The sequence below is a fragment of the Apodemus sylvaticus genome, chromosome X, assembly GCF_947179515.1.
Source record: "Apodemus sylvaticus chromosome X, mApoSyl1.1, whole genome shotgun sequence".
Classification (NCBI taxonomy): Eukaryota; Metazoa; Chordata; class Mammalia; order Rodentia; family Muridae; genus Apodemus; species Apodemus sylvaticus.
Window position 1 is genome coordinate 40,071,354 of NC_067495.1, and position 26,336 is coordinate 40,097,689.

At 34.2% G+C, this 26,336-nt stretch overlaps 1 protein-coding gene across 1 annotated transcript in view; it reads right to left on the reverse strand.

Moving 5' to 3' along the window:
• The window catches only part of Cfap47 (cilia and flagella associated protein 47), a 220,589-nt gene that overhangs the window by 78,366 nt on the left and 115,887 nt on the right, over nt 1-26,336 (reverse strand). The window contains exons 41-46 of the mRNA XM_052171493.1: nt 12,752-12,819; nt 10,746-10,891; nt 6,793-6,901; nt 5,299-5,522; nt 2,471-2,645; nt 1,885-1,926 (exon numbers count right to left, since the gene is read on the reverse strand). Of these exons, the coding sequence (XP_052027453.1) occupies nt 1,885-1,926; nt 2,471-2,645; nt 5,299-5,522; nt 6,793-6,901; nt 10,746-10,891; nt 12,752-12,819 (764 nt within the window). The remainder of the gene's footprint in view (nt 1-1,884; nt 1,927-2,470; nt 2,646-5,298; nt 5,523-6,792; nt 6,902-10,745; nt 10,892-12,751; nt 12,820-26,336) is intronic.

The following is a 26,336-nucleotide window of genomic DNA, read 5'->3' on the forward strand; positions in this document are numbered from 1 at the left end:
AATCCTTCCCATCTTCCCATCTTTTTCACCATTTTCAACATCACATTGACTAACATGTCCAGACACTCCCATTGGAGTCTATACTTCCTTGATGGGATCATTTGGGATCATTTGTATTTACTCCTAGAGTTACAGTTATTTTTATTGCATTTTTCCCCCAAGGGATGCAAGAGACTACTATGTTAAGAGATTGTCAGGGATTATCCATATCAAGTCTGTCCTCCTTCAAAAGAATTTCCACACATTCATTCACCAGAAAAATAATTTTGGATTCCTATGATTAGCAAGAAATTAGAAAGTAGCACATGTGTTATATAGCACATGTATCATATGTGTTATGAAATCATAAGAAAAAATACTGCTTGTGTGATAGCTCAGTAGAATCCTATTTACCTCTTAAATGCTCATGTGATCAATCTCAATATCCCAGCAATCTCAATATCCCATAAAAAGAAGCAAAAGATGAACTGAATTTGAATATATGAGCATACATGTAAATAATTCCAAGACATAGAAGTTCATGTACCAAATTATCGTGGCTGCACACAGAGAATCTTACGAAATGTATAAAAATAAAAGAAACACAATACATGCAGTACTGTAAAAAATTATATTAAATTACATATTTTTTTACTAGTTTATTTTGTCAGCTTAGTCCAGTACTTGAGTTTGTAAGGGAAAATTATGTTTCACCTGTACTCACATGAGAGGGTAGTTTGAGAAAGACCTATGACTTCCTGTTGTTTTCCAAGTAGGAAGTACGTTTACCATCAGGTAGTTGCAGTGAAAAAAGCAATGGGAAATGAAAATAGATCAGGCTGTTTCAAAGAAGTCAGTTCAACAGGATCCAGAATTTCAAATTGCAAGGGAACTGGACTACCAAGACCAAGAATAGAGAGCATGATGAGCATACTATGATGCATATGGAAGGAAGAAAAGTTCTGGCAAGAAAAACAAGATTTTAAGACAGGGAATAGAAATTCATTCCTGCTATTAGGAAACAATAGTAGAGAGGAAGAAGATGAATTCATTCACAAGAAGGAATTATGCTACAGAACGGTTGAGGTCCACATATTCTGCATGAGGTTGTCTTCATTTATGGGAAAATCCTGGCAGAAAGTAAAACTTCAATCCTTGGAATGAGAATCAACTTAAAGCATAAGAATCCACAAGGGTGTATTGGGGAAGAGAATAAAGATTAGGAATTTTCTTTATTCATTCCTCTAACAATGAAAGAGGTGAACTTTTACAAAGTATTAATAAAGATAATATAAGTAATTGTTTTACAAAATAGATAGAAATCTATTTGCTGTACCTGTAGCAAACAGTCTGTAGACTGCTTAACCTTGCTTAATTAGACTATTGTTTTTGGTAAGGTACAGTGTTAAAGGTTAAGAATGAAAATCATCCTGAAATGTTAGCCACTTAATAGCCATAGACTTTAAGTGTCTGCATTTGACATAATATCCTTATTGCTATTAGGTAAAACTCTTACAATGCATTTTAATATTTAGCACACATTACCCTACAATCACAAAGTGAAGAATCCTATAGCATTTACATATACAATAAAAGATTTTCACACTTTCTAGTGTTTGCTTGCCAAAATCACCTGTCCAATATACATATGGAATACATTAATTTTTTGATATTCAGTGTTAGGTAGGATTAAGTATTTATTTAGTTACTGTTGTTGTAAAATACTCTTTTCTGTCTGTCTCAAAATTGATTGATTGATTGATTGATTGATTCATTCATTCATTCATTTATTCATTCATTCATTTTTACCAGACCGTTTAATCAGGAAAATTCCCTTCAAGCTTTCCATATGATCTATTATTATATATTGCCTTATTTGAGTTCTAATTGTTAAATTCTTGTTACCTGCTTGGGTGCTTGGCAATTGTCTCTGGAATGGCCCTTCTCCTAAGAACATAAATTGAACAGAAACTCATGAATTTATAATTAGTAACAATATTTCGAGGCTTAGAAATATTTCACAGTTAACACAAAACCAGAGAAGACCCACAAGTAAATCTTTACTAAAATGACATTTACCAAAAATGTAACACATCATATATAAAATTAAAGTTATAGTACATTTGAAGATAACACTAGTTAAGGAATTAGAGTCCTAGTATTGACTATCAAGTTGACACAAATTAAAATATAAAATGAAAAATTTTCGTAAAAAACATTTAGTCACATGTTTACTATCTTATTAATAAGCTATAATACATACAATACATATAAATCAATATTCATTTAAACTAATTTATATATTTGTGACCACAGTTAAAAAATAAGCCTGCTTTAGGAAACCAATAGCAAATATATAAATAAATGATAAAGAACATTGTTATATCAAAGATATATTACCCATGAATAAAAACTCTTCACTTCTAATATGTTCCTACTTTTAAATATCTGTAATACAACTAGATATTCCAATCAAAATATCCTTGATTACCTGATACAAATTGAGGTTTTATTTCCATAGACTGTGTATGGAAATCTGGAGGTTCTGGAATCTGAGGAATATAAATTTTTCTGGGTATATTGAAATGTGCAGGAAGGCTCAATTCTGTTGTATATAAAATGGATTTAGGCTTCTTCAACTTTGACATATTAAAGAGCAAAAGGCACTGTAAATAAACATTGAAATTATATTATAATTTTCTAAACTTTTACCTCAAAAACATAAGGTAACATTATATGCTCAGCTAAACATTTTGGGGAAAATACACACAAGCATAAACAAACTTCTTTCTTTAGAGGTGTTATAAAACTGTGTAAAAGGCAGCACTAAATCCTACACAGTACCACTGATGTCATCTTTAAGAGTGGCCCTTGTTCCCCTTTCTAATGCTTACAGTCACCAATATCTTGTGTTGCATGGAAAACATTCCATTAGTGAGCAAACTGGAAATAAAGCTTTACTTGAGTAGGAACCTATGTATTTTCACTGTTCATATCATATATTAACATTTGCAGAACCTTCAAAGCCACTGTCTTCAATAATGGCGATTTGTTTTCTTTCCTTTCCTTTCCTTTTTCCTTTTTCCTTTCCTTTCCTTTTTCCTTTTCCTTTCCTTTCCTTTCCTTTTTCCTTTCCTTTCCTTTTTCCTTTCCTTTTTCCTTTCCTTTTTCCTTTCCTTTTTCCTTTCCTCTTTCCTTTCCTTTCTCCTTTCCTTTCTCCTTTCCTTTTTCCTTTCCTTTTTCCTTTCCTTTTTCCATTCCTTTTTCCTTTCCCTTCCCTTCCCTTCCTTTTTCCTTTCCTTTTTCCTTTCCTTTCCTTTTTCCTTTCCCTTCCTTTTTCCTTTCCTTTTTCCTTTCCTTTCCTTTCTCCTTTCCTTTCTCCTTCCCTTTTTCCCTTCCTTTTTCCTTTCCTTTTTCCTTTCCTTTTTCCTTTCCTTTTTCCGTTCCTTTTTCCTTTCCCTTCCCTTCCTTTTTCCTTTCCTTTTTCCTTTCCTTTTTCCTTTCCCTTCCTTTCTCTTCCTTTGCCTTCCCTTCCCTTCCCTTCCCTTCCCTTCCTTTCCTTTTCCCTTTCCCTTTCCTTTCCCTTTCCCCTTTCTCCCCTTTCCCCTTTTGGCTTTTGTTCCTTTGTTCCTTCCTTCCTGCTTTCCACCTGCTCTTTTTTTTTTTAGTATATAGAAACATCTATGTTTCAGACTTTTTAGAAAACCACATCAAATCATCTTCACATCTAGATCTTTTATTTTTTCAATTCAAATGACCATTACTCATAAATTGTTGGTAATAACACATTTTTATTGACATCTTCCTCTAGACACAATACTGACATTATGAACATTGGACAGTAGAGATCAACCTAGCTTTTACAGTGTAAGTAAAGCAGGATGCAAAAGACAATATATACTTCATAATACATATCATGTATTAGATATAAAGATAGACAAAAGTAAAAACTTTTAGATGTTTAAAAATTTACAATTTGAAAGAAAAATAAGTAAACACATGTCATTCTCATATGAAACATGATTTTAAATGCAAACATATTTACAAAATCAATTGGCACATAAAGCAAGAAAACCTGTAATAGACAAATTCCCTTAATCAATTATAATAAATTATTTTGACATTTACTAGTAAAAAATTAAAGAAAATAAGGAAAAGGGGTATCCTTGTGACAGGCTCATAGTTTGAAATAATTACTCATTTAGAATTTATTATGATAGCTGCATATAAAGCTCCTCAAATTCACTATGCAGTAAAAGTATGAGTTTTAGTTAAGAGAATCATCAGTTTTTTTTGCAAATAGTTGCGTTAATTGAATGAGGAGCCTGTCAAATGATTATAATTTGTTAATTTAAAGCTTATTAGAACTTTAAAATAAAGTCATCTTTAAAATTTTATTTATTTCTTAGAAATTTATAATAGCCTTTGTTCTAGGGCCTGAAAGTAAACCATTTATAGAATGTCAATGACAAGTATTTAGCCTATCATCTATCTATCTATCTATCTATCTATCAATCTATCTATCTATCTATCAATCATATACACATGTTTATGCACTGTGTCTCTCTCTTTCTCTCTCTCTCTCTCTCTCTCTCTCTCTCTCTCTGTGTGTGTGTGTGTGTGTGTGTGTGTGTGTGTATTTTCAATAAGGCTGAAGAAAGCAACCAATTACATATACAGAAATTGAAAATGAGAGATTCACTAGCATTTAACTGAGACCTCCTGAAATAATTAAGGAACAGTTTCTATGACATCAAGAAAAAGGCAAAGGAGGAAATTCAAAGGCCACAGGGACATAAATATGTCTAGGCTACTGGAAAACCAAAACCAAAAAAGACTGTTCAGAGAGGTTCTGTGAGTAAAGAGATTTTAATGGAGGAGCTGAGATTATGGGATAAGACAGTACTGGTCTGAAAGGCCATTCTTAGAGCATCCTCTGGAAATTGGCTTTTATCTGTAAGAAGCTAGAATGGTCACAGTAGAGTTTATGAGTGTGTTTATCTTTAAAAAATACATTTTGTCTGCTTACTGAGAACAGATTATGCATTATTTCAAGCCATAATAAGAGTTTAAGCTAATGTATTACTACTGATAATAGTAATCATAACAGCAGTCACAAGTGTGCATGAACAGAACACTCATTATTTAACAGGTAGTTTACAAATTCATATCAATTTTTATCAATCACCATTATAACCATATTAAAAATATAAAAATAGCAGCTTGTGATAGTTTAAGTAACCATCCTAAAACTACACAGATAGGCATGGTTATTTTTTTTCCAAAAGCAAACAAATGGCATCATTTCTCTATTCCTACCTCAATCTTGGTTAGTCCTAGGAGGGCAACAGCCGCACGAATGGTACTACTCTCCAGAGTACCAGCGATAGCCCTTCGTTCATATTCAAGAGCTGACATCTGTTGCTGTGCTGCAAAAGCCAAAGCCTTTTCCTTTGATTCATTAGTCAGTGGTACTTTAAGTTCCATATCAAGGATTTGATGGGGTTTGCATCTCAGATAAAGAACTGGATCTTCCTTATATTCTAGGGAAAGTAAAAATATTCATGAATATAATGAACATTTATGCCCTTGGCACTGCTATCAAGCATGAATTGTGAGGTTAGAAACATAAAATGCAGTTCATTTTGGTGCTCATTAACTAGAGGAAAAAATGGATAATTCATTTCTATTAATTCTAAATAATGGATGCACAAAAAGTCATAAAAATAAAAGATACTCTGGTGTTATTCTATAAGAGAAGCTTTACTCCTACAGTGCTTTATTAAAATTATCAATATGCTAAAAAACAGTATACTATGATCACTAAAACCTGTTAGTGAATGAGGTCACTTTCTTCTAGTTTTAATGATATATGGAATCCGCCTATTCCTTTCACAAGAGAATAAGACCCACCAGTTATAGGATAATGACAGTATATCTACAGGGATAAATCTAATCTTATGATTAAAACAAACAAACAAAACAAAACAAAAGAAAAACAACAATAATAACAAACCAAACAAAAAAAATCAATCAAATCCTAAACCTCTAGCTTATATAAGAAAAATCTTCTTTTCCATTAGGAAGAGATTTCTTTTAAAAGTGTTATTATTATGAACTAACAAATATAATTTCCCTACCAACTTGATAAAACAAAGCACTCAGTCTTGTATCTGCTCGCAACGTCTTGATTTTTCAAAATCAGTGCCCAATTCATTTGTCCTATTCTTTCTAATCAAAACTTATGGCTGAAAGTTCATATTCAGTCTTAGTCTTTATTTCCACAATTACTGGAATGAGTTACCATTTATATATATATATATATATATATATATATATATATATATATATATATGGATAAGGTAGAGGAAATGGAAATAAAGATAAAATGAAGTTCTTTAAGTATAGGCAAAAAAAGAATACTTTCCTTATTAACAACCATAGTCTTTCCAAGCTAAGGCTAGGAATCAACAATTAGACATAGATAGAAGTCTAAATTATGAAAAGTACATGAAGTTTTGAAAATATAGTGATTATCCAACTGAAGTGGATAAGTTTATTGAACAATTTTTGGTATAGTAAATTCCAATATTATCTGAAGACTAACAACAGATTTTGAAAGAAGTCACTATTCGTGTTTTTCATTGCTAAAATGGTGCTGTTTTATGGATAAAAACACAATAAAGTCAGAAGAAGCCTTTCATAAATATGACTGCATGTTGAAGAAAAGTACTATAAGGATGTTTGTATGATCATACAAGTAATAATCCCATTTGTCAATATAACAGATAGAACAAAACGTGTGTAATATACCTTCTAGAGAAGTGCTGTAGTCAATTGGACTTGGAGGCTTCATTGGAAGGAAATTGGAAGGCAAGGGTATCAAACCTTTTCCTTCTATAACATAAATCAAATCTCCAATCTAAAATATAAGCATATAATAATACTGAATTCTAAGTACTTGTAAAAATATGAACCATATTCATGTTACAGTGAAAATCTAGATGCTTTCTAAGAACATTCTCGCATACTTTTCTGAGCAAATAATACTAATCATATAATCAAATCTAAGCATAAATATAGCATTACACTAGCCTGCTATAAAGATATAAAAGTTGAATAAGAAGATCCTAGAAATCTTTATAAATATTCTTAAGAGGTACTTTTAAAATGACCATGCAAACATGAACAAATCTTTGTCTCTATCCTGTAACAACATAGCAGCAATTATTTCATTTCTTCTAATTTCTTCTTCCCCTTAATCTTCCTCCTTTCTTCATCTTATAATCACTATTATTATTATATTTTTATTAAACTATTCAAGAGCATGTGAATCTATGAGTCTATTTTTAAAGTACATTTTAAAAATGAATACCTAAAATATTTTGGGACACATTATTAGATAAGTACAAACTGCTACACAGATAAAGCTAAAATGAAAGTGGGAAACCTGCACCAACATGATACTCTGAGAAATTAATAGTGGTGAGCATGCATGCATTTGTTGTTTGCTTAGCAGCTATAAAGCCTTAGGAAAAAGAGATCTCTGGATTCCATTTTTCTTGTCTGTACTGCTGGTATCTACAGAAGCCCACATTCTAACATAAAGAGAAGTTGAATAAAAAAAGAGTGTCTTTCAAAGATATACCAGAAAATGACTATGGAGCAATATTACTACATTCTGATTCAAACAAAGAATCTGGAGAAGCCTTTTAGGACCATAATAAAGTCCTGTTTCTATATGGAAACCTTCAGCGGCCCCTAAACTCTGTCAGAAACTAAACAAACAAATAATGAAACTATAAGATTCTATGAACTAATCAGATTTAACATATATCTAAAGAACCTTTCACCCAATAATAAAAGAATGTAACTTCTCAGCAACTCACAGAACTTTCTCCAAAATTGACCATAAAACTGAGCACAAAGCAAGCTTCAACAGATACAAGAATATTGAAATACCTCCATGCATCTTATTTGATCACTATGAACTTCAACAACAACAGAAGCAACAGAATTCCTACATATTCACAGAAATTGAACTCTCTTCTCAATAATCACTGGATCCGGGAAGAAATAAGAAATTAAAGATGTTCGAGAATTCAATAAAAATGAGGACACAACATTCCAAAACTTAAGGCAAACTATGAAATCAGTGATAAGAAGAAAAGTTAGGGCACTGAATGCCCTTATAAAGAAATTGGAGAATTCTCATACTAACAAATGAAAGTACATCTGAAGGCTCTGGAAAAAAAAAGAAACAAATGTACCCAAGAGGAATAGACGACAAGAAATAAACCAACTCTGGTGTGAAATCAATCAATTAGAAACAAAGAGAACAATAAAAAATATCAAAGAAACTAAGAGCTCGTTCTTTGAGAAAAATCAACAACAACATGGACCAACTACAAAGTTGTACCAGAGAACTACAGGTGACAGGAACACATTCAGCAAAGTGTCTAGATACAAAATTATTCAAACAGATCAGTAGCTCTCTTCTTCTGAATGGCTACTGAAGGGATAAACCAGTTTAGAAAGAAACTAGGGACAAAGCACCCTGCACAATATCCACAATAATATAAAATACTTTAGTCTAATTCTAACCAAACAAATGAAAGACCTATATGACAAGTCTCTGAAGAAAGAAATTGAAGAGGATATCAGAAAATGGAAAAATCTCCTATGCTCATTAATTTGTAGGATTAACAGTGAAAATGGCAATCTTACCAAAAACAATCTACAGATTCAATGCAATCCCTCTTAAAAATTCCAACACAATTCTTTACACATGCTGAAAAAAACAATTCTCATCATCATATGGAAAAACAAAAATCTCAGGATGGTTAAAATGATGCTGAACCACAAAAGTACTTCCAGAGGTACCACTATCCATGATTTAAAGTTGTACTACAAAGCAATATTAGTAAAAACTACATGGTATTGGTATAGCTAATCAGGTGGATTAATGGAATCAAATTGAAAACCCAGAAATAAACCCACACACCTTCAGACACTTGATTTTTGACAAAGAAGCCAAAAGAAAACCTAGACAAAAAGCATCGTCAACAAATAGTGCTTGTCTAACTGGATGTATGTAGAAGAATGCAAATAGATCCATATTTATCACCCTGCTTAAAACTCAAATCCAAATGGACCAACAGTCTCAACATAAAACCAGATACACTAAATCTAATAGAACAGAAAGTGGGGATTAGCCTTTAATTTACTGGTACAGGAGATACATTCCTGAATAAATGGGACCTCATGAACCTGAAAACCTCCTGTAAATCAAAGGACACCATCATTAGGACAAAATGACAGCCCACAAAGTGCGAAAGGATCTTCACTAATTCTACATATGACAAAAGTTAATATCCAAAATATATAAAGAACTCAAGAAATTAGGTACCAACAATCCAAATAACTCAATTTTTAAAATATAGTACAGAAATAAACAGAGAATTCTCAAAAGAATTCATATGGCAAAGAAGCCCTTAAGGAAATCCCATAACCCCTCTCCTCTGAGAAGCTCTACCCAGCAACTCACTGAAAAATAGATACCCACAGCTAAACATTGGATGGAGGTTGGAGATTCTTGTGGAAGAGTTGGGTGAAGGATTGAAGATCCTGAAAGGGATAGGAACCCCACAGGAGTACCAAGAGAGGCAACTATTTTGGACTACATGAAGGTCTCAGTGACTGAGCCCCCAATCAAAGAACACACAGGGGCTAGAAAAAGGTCCCTGGCACATATACAGCAGACATACAGCTTTGTCTCCATCTGCCCCCCACCCCAACACCTGGAGAGGAGGCTATCCCGAAAGGTGTAGCCTGAATATGGTATCCATTCTCTAAAAAGACTACATATTCTGGCTTCAGTCTGATAGAGAATGTGCTTACCCTGACAGAGACTTGATGTTCCAGGGTGGAAGAATACCCAAGAGGGCTCCACCCTCTCAGAGAAGAAGGAGAATGGTTGGGGGGGGGGGTATCTGTGAAGTGGTGACTGGGAAGAGGGGAAGTATTTGATGTAAATAAAAGTCGATCAATCAATCAATAAGATTAGCATATATTTCATAATCAATAGAATATCATATTATACATATGCAATTAATTATACAGATACTAGGTAAGTACTATCTCCCAATTTTATCAATTAGTTAAATTTAGTGAACTCACATATAAATGAATGTGTGTCTATATATCCTGAGGATTCTAAATCATCTATCCCTAAGATCATTATCTTACAACCAGTCTCTCCCTAAATTAGTCTCCCCTCTATTGTCCTCTTTCCTTCCTCCCCTGAACTGTTCTCTCCTTTGTTGGTTTTAAGAAAAAAGCTGCATGAATGCCACAGGATCAAAGAAATTAGCTCCATAAACATCTTGTAAAGTTGGAAGCAGATAATTCCTCAGATAAATTTGTGAGTAGATGTCAGTTTTGGTCATTTCCTTCACTGAGTATTGAATAGACCATAAGTAGAGGATTCAGCATGACAGGCAAGATCTCTGACTCACAGTGCCTGAGCCAACACCAGTCATGGCAGTTCTACTTACATGGAACTTCTATAAGCAGCTCCCATAAAATTTATCTACTAGTAGTGTGACTCTTACTATTTTTCAGAAAAAGGTTCTTCCCATGGAATTTGAGGGCTAGGAAGATGAGCTTTGCTCGAGTCCCAGTTATTTCAATATTGCCTTTAATGTTTACTTCGTAACAGACGCAACCAATAACAGAAGAAGCACAGTGTACAATTCTGTACTTACCTCTTTGTTGCTCAGGAGGATGGCACAATAGCGAACATGCATGTCAAAGGGAAGATAGTAGACCTCCAGGCTTGAAGATGCTTTTGGTCCCAGGGTAAGTGTTTGTGTTGTACAGAAGAATTCTCTGATGAAGTTAGACTTAATTGCTATGAAAATGTGACACATACACACACACAAAGAGGGAGATGGAGAGAGAGACAGTTAATAAATTATACAAAGTATTGCTTCATAAATACTTTATACATCCTAATTCATTTTATACATCCTAATTAAGCATTTTAGGATGTATAAAATGTTGAAAACATTGTAACACAATGCATTCTGTTTAATAAGAAACTATTGGTAATCTGATCTCAAATCTGACATAACAAAATATATAATTATACTCATCTATTAATGATTCCTTAGTAAATGACCTGATGAAAGGAAATCTTAGTACTATTTAAATGTAATTCATATGTATATGTAAAATGGCCCTTCTTAAATTTCTAACTTTGATGACTTAAAAAGTAATTCACATAATAAAACATATTGGATAATTTGAGTTGGAAATGACTACTATAACCACAAATTTTCATACACATTTATTTTTCAGGAGTTTTGAAACAGGCTGACAGATTCCTGGAAAGCTACTAGAATGCAGTGATATGATTGGCCAACGTTTGCCACTTTATTTGAAAAAATGCTCTGTGATAGACTTCAGCAGAACTGAAGTGCCATGGTTTCTGATACTATGTAATTTAATATCTTCTTAATCCTTTCTCCTCAATCTTTTAAAACCCATTTGAGAAATGTGAGACCTACAGAGATTCTACTTATAAGATTATAAGCCATCAGCCTCATATAAGATATTAGGCATAGGGAAGCATTAAACAAAAGAAACATGAATAAAGTGACTTAGAAATATTCCATGTTTCAGCTTCTATTTCACAGTATTACACCCGATCATTGATATGATTGTGATGGTTAGTTCTGCAGCTATGGTTAACCAGAACATTTCTACATTCAGTTTCCTGCCAATCATTCTACCCATCATTTATAATATTTTTCACTGCATATTCAAAATTTTAATAGTGTATGGTTAAGAACAATATTCAAACACTAAGCTTTTCAGTTATTCAAGAATCATTTACTGAAAGTCAAATTGGAGTTCTTTTCAGTCCCTTTGTGTACCTTTGCCCATTTTTGAGACCCATATTTACTTAATAATACTAAGTGAAAAACTGTATTTTTAAAATTCTACCTGTAAAAATACCTGGTGTTTAAAGAGGTTTATACACCAGAGCCTGAAAAATACAGAGGTGGATGCTTGCGACCAACCATTAGACTGAGCACAGGGTCCCTAATGGAGGACTTAGAGGAAGGACTGAGAGAGTTGAAGGGGTTTGCAGCCCCATAGAAGGAACAACAATATGAACAAACCAGAGCTCCCATGGACTAAACCACCAACCAAAGAGTACACATGGAGTGACCCAGGGCTACAGGTCCATATATAGCAGAGGATGGCCTTATCTGGCATCAGTGTGATGGGAGGCCCTTGGTCCAGTGAAGGCTAGATGCCCCAATATAGGGGAATACCAGGACAGGGATGCAGGAGTGAGTGGGTGGGTGGGGGGAATATCATCACAGAATCAGGGGGAGGGGAATGGGATAGGGGATTTCTGGGGAAGGAGGTCCAGGAAAGTGGATAACATAATATTAAGTTGAGTTCAATAAAATTCAAAAGCAATATAACCATATATGTAAACATGTATCCTATATGCTAGTGGAAACATATTCTGTAGTAAAAGAAAAGATCAGGAGGCAGAATCCTCAGAATACTTAATAAATAAGGCAGACATAAGTCAATCTGCATCTGCCCAGAAATCTCTAGGAGTCTTCATTCTATTATCATAAGCACCCATGATGAATATCTGAGTTCAGTTTTTTTTTACATAAAAATCAGAATAAAAAACAACAACCTAACCAACAAACAAACAGCCCAAGCTTTTCAATGAGCTACTCACATGTTCTTAAGCCATTTTCAGCATTGGAAGAACTCCGATCAGCAGCATAGTCACTACTCATAATATGACTGTCAGAGGAGGAAAGAATATCAATTTTATTAAAGATTATAGATATTTAATAATTCTCACCTCTACAATTTTAAATCAAGTAAAATATGAGACAAACACAAATTAGAACTGTTTTCTATTTCCCCTATTTTTTGCAGATGTTTGTCTCATTGTATATCACTTGCTAGCCCGTAGCTCATTATATAAATCAAGATGACTGGGAACTCAAAGAGATTTGCCTCTCTCTGACTCCCGAGTGCTGGAATTAGAAGGCATTTATCCAAACACTTGATATTATTTATAAATTTTAGAGAAATGTTCCTTTTACTTTTAGACAGTGAGTCAAAAACAGGGTGTATCTTATAGCTAAACAGAAATTCACTTCCAAAGTGATTGTAGAAAGAACTTGCCTTCCAGGGAGGAAAAAAACCTCTTAATAATTTCCACATTTTATCTGTTTCTTTAAAGATATGATATCTAGCAATTTTAAATTTTTACTTGGAAGTCTGGAAATGACAGAGCATATCACAATCTGAGACAACTGTCTCACCACATATTTCAGGTACGCCAGACCCTTAATTTTCACCCATTTTATCTCTTAGATTCTATTCATGATAACTTTGAAAAAATAATCTCTCAATCACTATTTTATATATATATATATATATATATATATATATGTGTGTGTGTGTGTGTGTGTGTGTGTGTGTGTGTGTGTGTGTGAATTAAATTTGATGCTGAAAAATACTATATCTATATAAAATCCTAAATACCTCCATTTCCATTAATTAGATTTGAAATTAGGAACAACATGTTTCTTAGCAACACATTCTTCTTGTTGTTATTTCCCACACTTATAATTATTCTGTGCTTTAATTCTACTAATACATATTTTGGTAGGAAAGTTAAGTGTTTTAATGCCTTTTGTTCAAAATTAGGAAACATTTAGTATTTTGTGTATTTGATAGTCACTGTAATTTAGACTATCATAGGTACAATAGCTTGATACATTCACATGAAGAGACCATACAGAGTGGAAAGAATAATAAAGATTACATCTTTGTTCCCCATATATGATTCTTTTGTTATCTCTTTAATATTGGAGAGCTGAGCAGAATGACTGATTAAAACACATAGATCATCTACAAGTTCGTTTTGTGCAATATTTGCAACCTCTAGTCTTTAATTTACTTTTATCATAGTACAATGAAGAGTAAATATGGATCTGGACTTTATATCCCTTTTCTTTTGGGTGTTTTGTCAGAATCACATAATACAAATGCCCATAGAGAATCTTGAAAGCTGTCTCTTTAAATTCATATAAGTTAAGATCTGTATATTGCTCATGATAATCACAGAAAATATTATGGATTTGGAATCTGTCTCACACTCTTATGAAACTATGTATTAGCATGATTATTAGTAAAATTTAGAAATAATTTATATTATGAGTAAGATTCTATTATACTCTGTACAGAGCCATATTGGGGCAGTCTTGCACTTGGTCAGAGTTTGACTTTGGTCAAGGTTAACTTCTCCCAGAATGCCAGGATCCTGCTCCACCTAGGGTGGAGTGCACGTAGTAAAGGTTAAGTTCATTGTTCTTCCAGGCATAGGGATTCCTGAATTAAACAGGTGACCCACCCAGCTGCCGGAGCAGTCAAGACGAAGACCTCCAAGAGAAGCTAGACAACTTCCACCGGAACTCAGCCTGGAGTCTGGGGGGAAGGGTTTGCCCGAACTGTTATAAGGTCTGGCGCCATTAAAGTTGACGGCTTTGATCAGTGAACATTGACTTAGCCGTACTTTCTTTTCGCCGCTCTTCCCTATGACCCCAAAATTCTCTCAACAGGTAACCCAGTTTACATGTAGCTGCTGGCGGCTACATAGTGGCGCCTGAACGTGGGAAGACCTGGCACGAGAGAATTTCTTGAGGTAGCCCTATCCAGCGAAGCTTCGCAGAAAAAAGGTGAAAATTAATGGTGTCCGCACGGTAAGCAACATAGAGGGCAAAACTAGCGCTAGTGAATTCGTGTCTATGGTTGTGAGTGCAGGAATGGATACAGTTTTTCAAGCATACTGCGTGGACCCAGCGCAGAGACTGCTTGGGTTGATAAGATAGGGAAATATGGGGAAGGAATTTGGTAGGCATTTGCCCAAAGCTCGTAAGAGCTGATTTCGGCGAAAAGAAAGGGGTTTTTAAAAATAGGCATATGTCCACAGCTTCTAAGAGCTGTTTAAAGAGGAAAATGGATGCAATTGCTTAACAAGCACGCTTAACTTTCTGTGTATCTTTCCGTGTTTGTCCCGGTGCACCGACTGTCTATGTGTATGTTTATGTCCTCTCTGTGTCTTTGTGTGAATGACTGTTTCATGTTAAAAAGGAAAAATTGGTAAAGATTACATCTGCTGGTAACCTTTTGAGCTAGCCACAGTTTGTGTGGGGATTGATTCAAAGCCACGCCGCGACAGCGCAGCTCACTCAAGAGGCAAGCATGGCTGGGGAAAAAGCCGCTCTTAAAAGCCCAGAAACCTCGAGATTTGGGAAGACTTTGGTTTGGCTTGTGAAATTCATGTAGTCGCTTTATACTTGTTTCTAATTGGTTTTAATGATATAAGGCTTTACATTTCTTGACTAAAGAGTTATAAATAAATTGGTTATTATGTAAAAGGTATAGTGTTATTAAGAAAAGGTTAGTTTAAAACTGGTGATTCAGTGTTAGAGCTATCTTAACTAACTACACGTGGCCTAACGCCACTCATGCTTTGTTCTTGTTTATAATTGAATTTAAAGGTATATTTTGCATGTCTTGACTATAGAGTATTGGCTTAAGTCACTGCACATGATTTAAAAGGTATAATGTTATTAACAAAAGTTAGGTTAAGGCTGGTAGTTTAGGGTAGTCGCCATTTTGAACACGTGGCATGATGGTTAAGGCTGGTAGTTTAGGGTAGTCGCCATTTTGAACACGTGGCATGATGGTTAAGGCTGGTAGTTTAGGGTAGTCGCCATTTTGAACACCACATGGCATGACGCAATCCAGGAAATACAGGCCTTTGGGACGCTCCTAAATTGGCATGGTGTTTCATGTGAATCTTGGCCTGGAGATTAGACTTAATGAAGATTAAGATTTAAAATATTGTCTCTTTAATAAGTTACACTGTTATACACTTGAACATAAGAACTGGCATACAAACCTTGTGCTGTAAATATGTGTTTGCCATTAATTTTAAAGAAAATAGATTGTTTAAAATTGGGATTTGCTTCCAAAATTGCAATTGTGCTCTAATATTGCAAGAAAACATTGAGTTACAATAAAAATCAGTGTGTCATTGGCTACAGTTTTCAGTTTGCAGGCTCGTAATTGTTAACATTTTGTAATTAAGATAATTTTGAGAGTGATACAGCTATGGGTTTTAGAGGCCCATTGCCTCTTTTCCACAAGTTTATAGGCTACAATGGTAGGAGCAAAATTTAACCCTCCAAGATTAAAAAGGATATCTCTGTAGAAATGTATTTGATATCAAGTAGGTTCCTTTGACCATGGAATTACAGGTTTCTTTTGTTTAATCCTTAAATTGTCCTTGTAGGTTTGGGTCTGGTCTTAGATAAAAGGCTCAGATTAGAAGATATTTACTTTCCAGTAATCTCTTACAAGTCCTTGCCAAGGACTCAAGGTGGATCCTAGGGCAGATAAAAAAATTTACATTTGAGTTAATGCAAAGCTTAGAGCTGCCTCAGGGGAAGCTAGTGAGGAAGTTTTGAGAAATTGTTTCTGCTTTACAGGCCCCACCTAAGGAGTGTTTGGCTTTAAAAAAAAAAAAAGTGTTTTGTCTCTGTTTTTATACTAGAAGTTAAGATCTTAAAATTTTCAGTGTATAATGTTCATAGAATGTTTGTTACAGGCCCTTGCTCCTATAGACTTTTAGAATTTTTAGGTAAATGGCTTTCAAAAGTTGTTAGGATATATTAATTGGCTTTATCTTATTTACCTCATTTTAAGCTTGCCACAGAAGGTCTTAAACCTCTGTTTTCAAGGTAGGAAACGTTTGTTCCTTGCTTCAAGCAACAATCAAATTTATTATTAATGGTTGGTCTATTACATGGCAAGCATTTTTAGGCAAAATTAATAATTGTTATCCAAAAGATAATTTGTACTATCAGATCACATGTTTATTCCTTTAAGTTTCTCCCTGCTTCAACACAGATACCTGAATTGGGTGCTATAGCAGCTATTTTTAAGATGTTAAAGGTCAAGCTTTTAATAATAATAGATATACATAGCTCATGGTTTATAATTGCTTAAAATTGGTCCATTTTTAATACTGCTAATTCTTAATTTCTACAGTTTGTACAAATGTGATTCAAATTTCTAAGAACAAAGGATATGTTCTCTAAATGACTGTCCTTTAGGTTTTTGAAATAATTTTATATTTTGTACACATCAAATTATAAAGATTTGTTCTTGATGTCCTCAATTTCTACCTCTACCACGTAATGGTGTTAATCCTAGAGGACTTGTTATTACAGATAAATGATATTCATATTTCTAATTTAAAAGATTAAAAAAAAATAGGTACATGTGACTAATGATTCATTTTTAGGCTGTCTAGTTACAACTGCTCTAACAGAAAAACCAACTAAAAATGCTATGTTTATTTTATATAATTACATAGTTATTGCCTATGTTATGGTTTATACTTTGTGTTCCAACTTAAATTAATAAAACAATATCTTCTTGGAAGAAAGAAAAGAGGGGAAATTGTGTCCCTGTGCATATAATTTAAATTATGCTTGCATGTTTAAAAAAAAAAATTTTTAAAATTTAGATGCCAAGAAACTCCTTGCTAAATGTATATGACATCTTGTAATTAGACATATTGATGTCTAGGTGAAATGAAGGAATTCACTTACTAACATATGCCATGATCCTGATTTAATATTGGGGGAGAAGGCATGTCCTCTGTTTTTTCCACAGAATGCTGCAGAAGATATGCTGACTGTGCTTGCTGAATGCCCAGACCATGGTAACATAAGAGCTATATTGGATATATGTTCTTGACTTACCTCAATTGTCAAATGTCCCAGGTTAGATAAATTGCCTAGCTTCAAGCTTTTAGACTTTGTGGGACAGAACATGGAGACTGTTAAACTAGCTTAGGAAAAATTAATTAGAAGAGTTAAAATGACTCTTCTCCTTATTGTGCTCAGCTGACTCAACCATAGACTGGTCTAGAAATAATTCCAATATTGAAGATTCCAATTTTGAAGATGGCTAACAATCTTCAGCCAGCTGTGTTAATTTAACATATAGTCTCCACTTTTCCTGAGAAGTAACAGCTTAATTCTTGATTCACAAGGCTACCTCTCCCACCTCAGAGGCCAAGCTTTGGGTCCTTAAAGTTGTTAATTTACAACTGAATTGGATACTTCTGGGACAAGTTAATCCTATTCCACCTTTAACTCTTGACCTTGTCTGTTAAGCAGACTGGCTGTCTCCACCCAGGCTCACCTGGATGGAGAGATTACATGTCTGTTAAAGACACTTGCAGACCCCCCTGGCTTCAAAACTTACACAAGTGGATCTCCAAAGAGGGAGCCACATAGAACTCAGATCTATGTGTGTTTGTTTTTGAACAAACATGGGTACCAGCGAGACGTGCGAGGCAAAGCACTGCATGGGGAGGTGAATTTCTGCTTCTGAGTCCCCAGGAAGTACACCTAATTGCATAGGGGTTAACGTCGAGAGGCTGTCCTTAAAATAATAAGGGAGCCTATTACCCCTCCTCTGAAAAAGACGTTATACAATATTTAAGAGGAATTACGGTCAATGCTTCCCCTCCTGGTTAAGGCCCGCCTTCTTATGAAGGATATTTATCCACTAGTTTTCTACCTCCTCGTGTTCAAATTAATAAAAAAAGGGAGGACATGTACAGAGCCATATTGGGGCAGTCTTGCACTTGGTCAGAGTTTGACTTTGGTCAAGGTTAACTTCTCCCAGAATGCCAGGATCCTGCTCCACCTAGGGTGGAGTGCACGTAGTAAAGGTTAAGTTCATTGTTCTTCCAGGCATAGGGATTCCTGAATTAAACAGGTGACCCACCCAGCTGCCGGAGCAGTCAAGACGAAGACCTCCAAGAGAAGCTAGACAACTTCCACCGGAACTCAGCCTGGAGTCTGGGGGGAAGGGTTTGCCCGAACTGTTATAAGGTCTGGCGCCATTAAAGTTGACGGCTTTGATCAGTGAACATTGACTTAGCCGTACTTTCTTTTCGCCGCTCTTCCCTATGACCCCAAAATTCTCTCAACAGGTAACCCAGTTTACATGTAGACATTGACCTAGCCGTACTTTCTTTTCGCTTCTCTTCCCTATGACCCCAAAATTCTCTCAACAGGTAACCCAGTTCACATGTAGCTGCTGGCGGCTACAATACTCAATGTTCATAAATTGAGAAATTCAGTGACAAATATAGTATGACAAAAAATATAGTGATAAAAAATGGTATGTTGCCTGTCTTTTTGTAATGACTGAGACCCTATCTTCTTTAATATTTTTGTAAATATTCACAGATATTTGCTAGAGATGTTTCATGAGGATATGTCTAAACCTTTCTAGTTTTATGGAAGACAGCATCAAAAGAGAATAAATTCTGGATCAAAGAATATTTGACGCTAATTCATTAGTGAATGATTGAAGGAACAGCAGTTATTTTTGAAATAAAATGGAATGATATACTTTATTTTCTGGTACTGGCATAGATCTCTTCTCAATCTATGATGATCAAAATATCATTTACTTGGTTATGTTCTAAGCTTTAAAAATGTAGCTCTAATGCTTATTTTTTAAATGTCTGGAACAAGGGTTACCGAGATCTTAATCAGAGTTGATATATTACCCTAAAGCAGATATCCAAGGTAGTATTTAAGCCAAGTGGCGAACATTTTAATTCATATCTAGTTTTTAAATGCCTCATGAGATGGTATATGAGAAAATGAAGTTTGGGATACAATTTATTCTCCATATCTTTATGTTTCTTTTTTTTTGAAGGTGTGTGTGCGTGTGTGTATGTGTGCTCGCACACAGGCACACACGTATCCATGGCAATATGAACATTCTATGAGGTCACAGCATCCAGGCAATCATCTGTAAACCTTGAAGTAAATGGTTACTAGACATCAAATTTTCTAGTGCCTTAATGATGGATTCTGCAGTTTCCAGGAAAGTAAGATATAAATGTTAGTTGTCTAAGTCACCCAATCTACTGTATATTTGGTATAAGTGCCCTAATGCACTAAAACACTCATCCAACTCTAAATGTTCCTAAGTAGTCAGTGTAACAGAAATATTTTTATGTCATGTCATCCTAGAATTTAGCTTTTTTAAAAGCAATAATTAGGTTCTAAAAATATCTCTAACAAAGTCTTCATTTACCTGGCTACTCTGAGCCCAACTATATTGTGAAATAGTGATAACTGATGAGGGTTAAAAATAAAAGAAGCTTCCCATCTCCAATGGAATATACTCTATGAGGAATAATTATAAAGCAGAATGTTAAATATTTAGAATTGTTTTAAGCCTTAATACATATGAATCTTTGTTGGGCTTACAGACCATAGGTAAAAACAACTTTCTTTTCTGTATATAACTATTACTCCTGTGACCTCCTCTTCTTTTAATCTTTATACACATGGAAACATTTCCCCTTCTTTTTGACTCTGGCCAGAAAGATACTGCCCATCATTCCAATTATTATTTATTTCAGACTCTAACATGTATGTGGTAAGCAAAAACACACTAGTCTATGCCAGTTTTCCAATACACTTTATAAAAACATTACTTAAACAAGCAGATCACATGAACTGTTTTAAAATGAGATACAAGAATGAATGCATTTTGTTCTTTCAAAATGCTTCATTGATACAGAGTTCTGTGTTCTTCTCTACTTGATGGTTGGCTCCTTTAGAGTCACAAATATATCTGACTTATCGTTCATTTCCTAATTACTAACAGTGCTTCTTGAAGTGCCACCTCAGGAAAATCTGTTGAACATGTAAATAACTCAACATCTTTGCAAGAAACTAACAAATTATAACACTGCAAGAAATAATAGAAAATGTGCTCATTTGTTAGCACAGCCATTACTATGATAAATTTACCTAAAGTGTCATATTCCTATACTAATCCCTATCGGGTAATTCCTTTGGATTTAATTAGAGTAAGAACTTCTTAGGGCTGGAGAGATAGCTCAGATATTAGTACTTATTGCTACTTAACAAGTCCAGAGTTCAATTTCCCAGGTCTCAATTTCTTATTATTCCAGCTCCAGAGTAATCCAATGCCTTTTCTTCTCCTCTATGGGAACTTGAAAAGCTGTAAACTCATATACAAGCACACACACACACACACACACACACACACACACACACACACACACACACAGGTTCAGATACACTCATGGACACACACACACACACACACACACACTAAAAATTACTTTAAAATATTAAAGGAACAGCTTAATAGTTTTTGCTATACTTACAGATAACGTTCTTATTAGTAATAAAGTTTTATGGTATATGTATTTGCAACATCATTTTAAAAATTATTTTGTTTGAAACAAGATGGATTACAAAATTTCATTTTCAAAATTCCCCATTGGAGGGCATTGTACATTTGAGACATCCTTTGAATACTGAGGTAGTACAGGGCCAGGCAAAGTTGAATGAAAGATTTGGTTTTTTAAAAGGATACCTGTTTTTTTTTTGTTTGTTTGTTTGTTTTTTAAGATTTATTTTATGTATGTGACTACAAGGTCGCTCTCTTCAGACACATCAGAAGAGGGCATCAGATCCCAAGGTGGTTGTGAGCCAGCATGTGGATGCTGGGAATTGAACTTAGGACCTCTGTTACAGCAGGTCAGAGTTTTTAACCTCTGAGCTATCTCTGCCGCATGGAAGATTTATTTGTAAGAAACAAACATAGACCTATGCTCAGAGTGCAAAAGGTTTTCTTATTCAGTTTGTATAGGTGTGTTTTTCTTATATACAATCAACACCAGATTATATAATGCATCGTTCCCTTATTGAGTGGTTTAGTTTTACATTTCATCTGATTAAAAGTAAACATCAAAAAAAAAAAGTTGCCCCACTTGTTCTTAAACACATCACTTAAAATAACAAAGATTTTTGACACATAAAACATTGGATAAATAACTTTCATATTCTGACATAACTTTCATATTTGAGTAGTGCAACACTGTACTTTGACTAAAAAAAAGGAAGAAAGTAACTATTCATCAAATTTTTCTTTTATGACATTCTGCTCCCACCCCTTGTCCTCTAGTGTTCTGTTAATATTATTTGTAATTTAGTTTTTAATTATTAAAAAAAGTATTCTCAGCTAAATAAAATTAGAATGTTTTGTTCTAGATTAGGATATTACTGAGATAACGTTTTTAATGGTAGATTACATTAATTAAAAAACTTATTTGTGTCTATAAATTTGTTTAGAAAAATAATTTTTATCAGAAAAGGATTAGAAAAATAAGAACAATGTAAACAAATTTGTGAAACAGTAATAAAGAATATTCTAGATACATTTCTTTTGGTTGTACTTCTTGGTCATTACTTGAGGTATCAGCTTATTTCCAAAATATTCTTTCTGGAGAAATTTTGTTATATCATTATTATATCATTGCTAAATTCATTTTTTTGTAACTTTGGAAAGATACAATAAAAATAATCATCAATGGCTTTGCAGTCAAAATATTTCTTTTTGAAATGTTTAAACATAAATTATTGTATATTGTTCACGTGATTTTTTTTTAAAGTTTGGGAAGGATTCATAAGAAAAGATTGTCAATGGCTTTACAGTCAATGGCTATAAGAAATCATTACTTTTGGTCAAATTAGACAATGAAAAATGATAATGAGGGCTGTACTAAAAAAAAAAGAAAACAACGTAAAACAAAACATGCTTCATTTGGGATAGAATACTCCTAGATTGTATTTCAAATCATTGAAGTAAATATAATTTTCTCATTCATTAATCATTTTTTGAGATCTGGGGATACTACTACTTTAAAGAGAAATCAGAATTTAAAATGTCACAGCACAAAATGTTACTGTTAATGTGAAAATGTTTATAGTCATTTAAGCAAGTTTATGATGACAAAAGAATAATTTATTCAAGCAAGAAACTGAAAAAGATAAAAATCTCAAATTATTTGCTTAAATGTTTTAAAGAATATGTGTCACCTTCAAAAAATATGTATAAGATGCTCGGCTCCAGGGCAGACCACATCAGCAAGAAGACAAGGTAATCCAACTGCATATGAAACCCTTATATTTCAGACATTCAAAGAAGTTTTAAGATCAATACTTCCCAAATTATTCCATAAATGAAACAAAAGGAACATAACCAAATTCAAGTGAAGAGGCATTAGTCACCTTGACATCCAAACCACATGAATATTCAACAAAGAAAGAACTTACAGAACAACTTCTTTTAGATGTAAATATGTTCACCAAAATAAAAACAGAATCTAAGAAGACATCAAAAATATCATTCACCATGATCAAGTATGCTTTAATACAGAGATGCAGGGATTGTTCAACATACTAAAATCAGGCCACATAATCCACCATATAAACAAACTAAATAAAAAAAAGCCTTTGACAAAGTTCAATACCCTTTCATAATAAAAGTGTTGTAGAGATCACAGATATAACACAATAAAGACAGCATATACCAAATGATAGCCAACATCAAATTAAATCAAGAGAAACCTAAAGCAATTACAAAAAAAATCAAGGACAAGACAAGGCTGTCCAGTCTTTCAGTATCTATTTAATTAGGGCTTGAAGCTTTGGCTAGAGCAATAAAACAACTAAAGGAGATCAAAGGGATACAAACTGGAAAGGAAGAAATCAAAGTTTCAATATTGGCAGATGTTATGATGTTATATATAAGTGATCCTAAAAATTCTACAAGGGAATTCCTTTTGTATATAAATATATATGTATGTACATACATATATAATAGATATTCTTTATTTACATTTCAAATGTTATTCCCATTCCTCATTTCCTCTTCGAAAACCCCCTCTCCCATCCCCCTCCCTCTGCTTACCAACCCACCCACTCTCACTTCCTTGTCCTGACATTCCTCTATATTGGGGCATCATGCCTTCTCAGGACCAAGGGCCTCTCGCCCCTTTGATGTCCAATAAGGCCATGCTCTGCTACATATGTGGCTGGAGCCACGGTACTCTTTGGTTCGTGGTTTTATCCCTGGGACCTCTCAGGTTACTAGTGGGTTTATATTTTTGTTTCTCCTAAGGAGCTGCAAGTTCTTTCAGCTCCTTGGGTCCTTTCTCTAACTCCTCTGTTGGGGAACTTGTGCTCAGTCCTATAGCTAGCTGTAAGCATCCAACTCTCTATTTGCCAGGCTCTGAAAGAGCCTCTCCAGAGACAGTTATATCAGACTCCTGTCAGCAAGCACTTGTTGGTATCCATAATAGTGTCTGGGTTTGGTAACTGTATATGGGATGTATCCCCAGGTGGGGCAGTCTCTGGATAGTCTTTCCTTCAGTCTCTGCTCCACACTTTGTCTCTGTGTTTCCACCCATGGGTATTTTGTTCCCCATTCTAAGGAGGACCAAACTATCCATACTTTGGTCTGGGTAGCCCTAAAGCTGATAAACACAAGCAAAATGGCTGAATCTAAAATTAGCAACAAAAGTCTTCCTATATACAAATGATAAATATGCTGAGAAAGAAACTAAAGTAATAATTCTCTTCACAATACGCACAAATAATATAAAATATCTTGTTGTAACTCTTAACAAGCAAGAAAAAGATCTGCACGCCAAGAACTTCAAATCTAGATATCAAAGAAGGTATCAGACCATGAAAAGATCTCCCATGCTCATGGACATGTAGGATTAACATAGTAAAAATGGTCACCTTACAAAAGAAATCTATAGATTCAATGCGGTTCCCATCAAAATTCCAACAAATTTTATATAGACCTTGATATGGAAAACAAAAATCCCAGGCTTGTTAAAACATTCCTGTACAATAAAAGAACTTCTGAAAGTATCATCATCCTGACTTCAAGGTGTACTGCAGAAGAATAGTAATAAAAACCTTATGGTACTGGCACCAAAACAGGCAGGTTGATGAAGGGAATCAAATCAATGACCCAGAAGTAAATCCACACACCTTCGAACACTTGATTTTTGACAAAGAGGCAAAATCCATACAACTGGAAAAGGAAACCATCTTGATCAAATGGTGCTGGTCTAACTGGATTTCTGAATATAGAAGAATGCAAATAGGTCCATATTTGTGACTCTGCACAAGACACAAGTCCACAAGAATCAAAGACATCAATGTAAAATCTCTTTCACTAAATCTGATAGAAAAGAAAACAGTGAATAGCCTTTAGCACACTAGTACAGGATATAACTTCCTTAACAGAACATCAACAACTCAGGCACTAAAATAAACAATTAATAAATGAGACCTCCTGAAACTAAATAGGTTCTTCTAGAAAAAGGACCATGATAGTAGGAAAAAATGGCAGCCTACACAATGGGAACAAAGTTTCACTAACTCTACATCTGACAAAGGACTAATATGCAAAACACATAAAGAATTTAAAAAACTAGTCACCAACAAAACAACCCAATTAAAAATGGTATATAGATCTTAATAGAGAATTCTTCATAAAAAAAAATCTCTAACATTCAAGAACAGATAGAAATATTCAACACCTTTAGTCTCAGGGAAATACAAATCAAAACAGCTCTGCGATTCCATCTTAAACTTATTAGAATAGCTAAGGCCAAATACTCAAGGAAAAGATCATGCTGGCAAAAGGATGTGGGACAGTGGTAACGCTTCTCCATTGCTGGTGTGAGTGCAATCTTATACAACTTTGGAACCCAGAATATTTGGAATAGATCTACCTCAAAACCCAGGTATATTGCCCCTGGGCATATATACAAAAGAAGCTCCAGAATACCACAACTACACTTTCTCAACCATGTTAATAGCAGCTTTATTCATAATAGCCAGAAACAGGAAAAAAAAAAAAAAACCAAACGTCCCTCAAATGAAGAACAGATAAACAAATTGTTCTACATTTACACAATGGAATATTAGTCGTTAAAAAATGACATTATGAAATTTGCAGGGAAATGGATAGATCTAAAAAGATAATCCTGAGTGAGCTAACCTAGACCTGGAAAAACAAACATGGTGTGTACTCACTTATACATGGTTATTAGTCATAAAGTACAGGATTACAATACTACAATCTGAAGACCCAAAGGAGCTAAATAACAAGGAAGGCCCCATTCAGGGAAAGCTTGAACTTGACTGAAAATAGATTAGAAAATGGAGATGAATGGAAGGAGAAGAGTGGGTAGAAATGGCACTTAATGGAGAGGGTGTGGAGGAATGTGGATTGGGGTGGACAGAGGGAGAGAACACTGGGAGGAACAACTGAATTGGGTGGGAGCAACACTC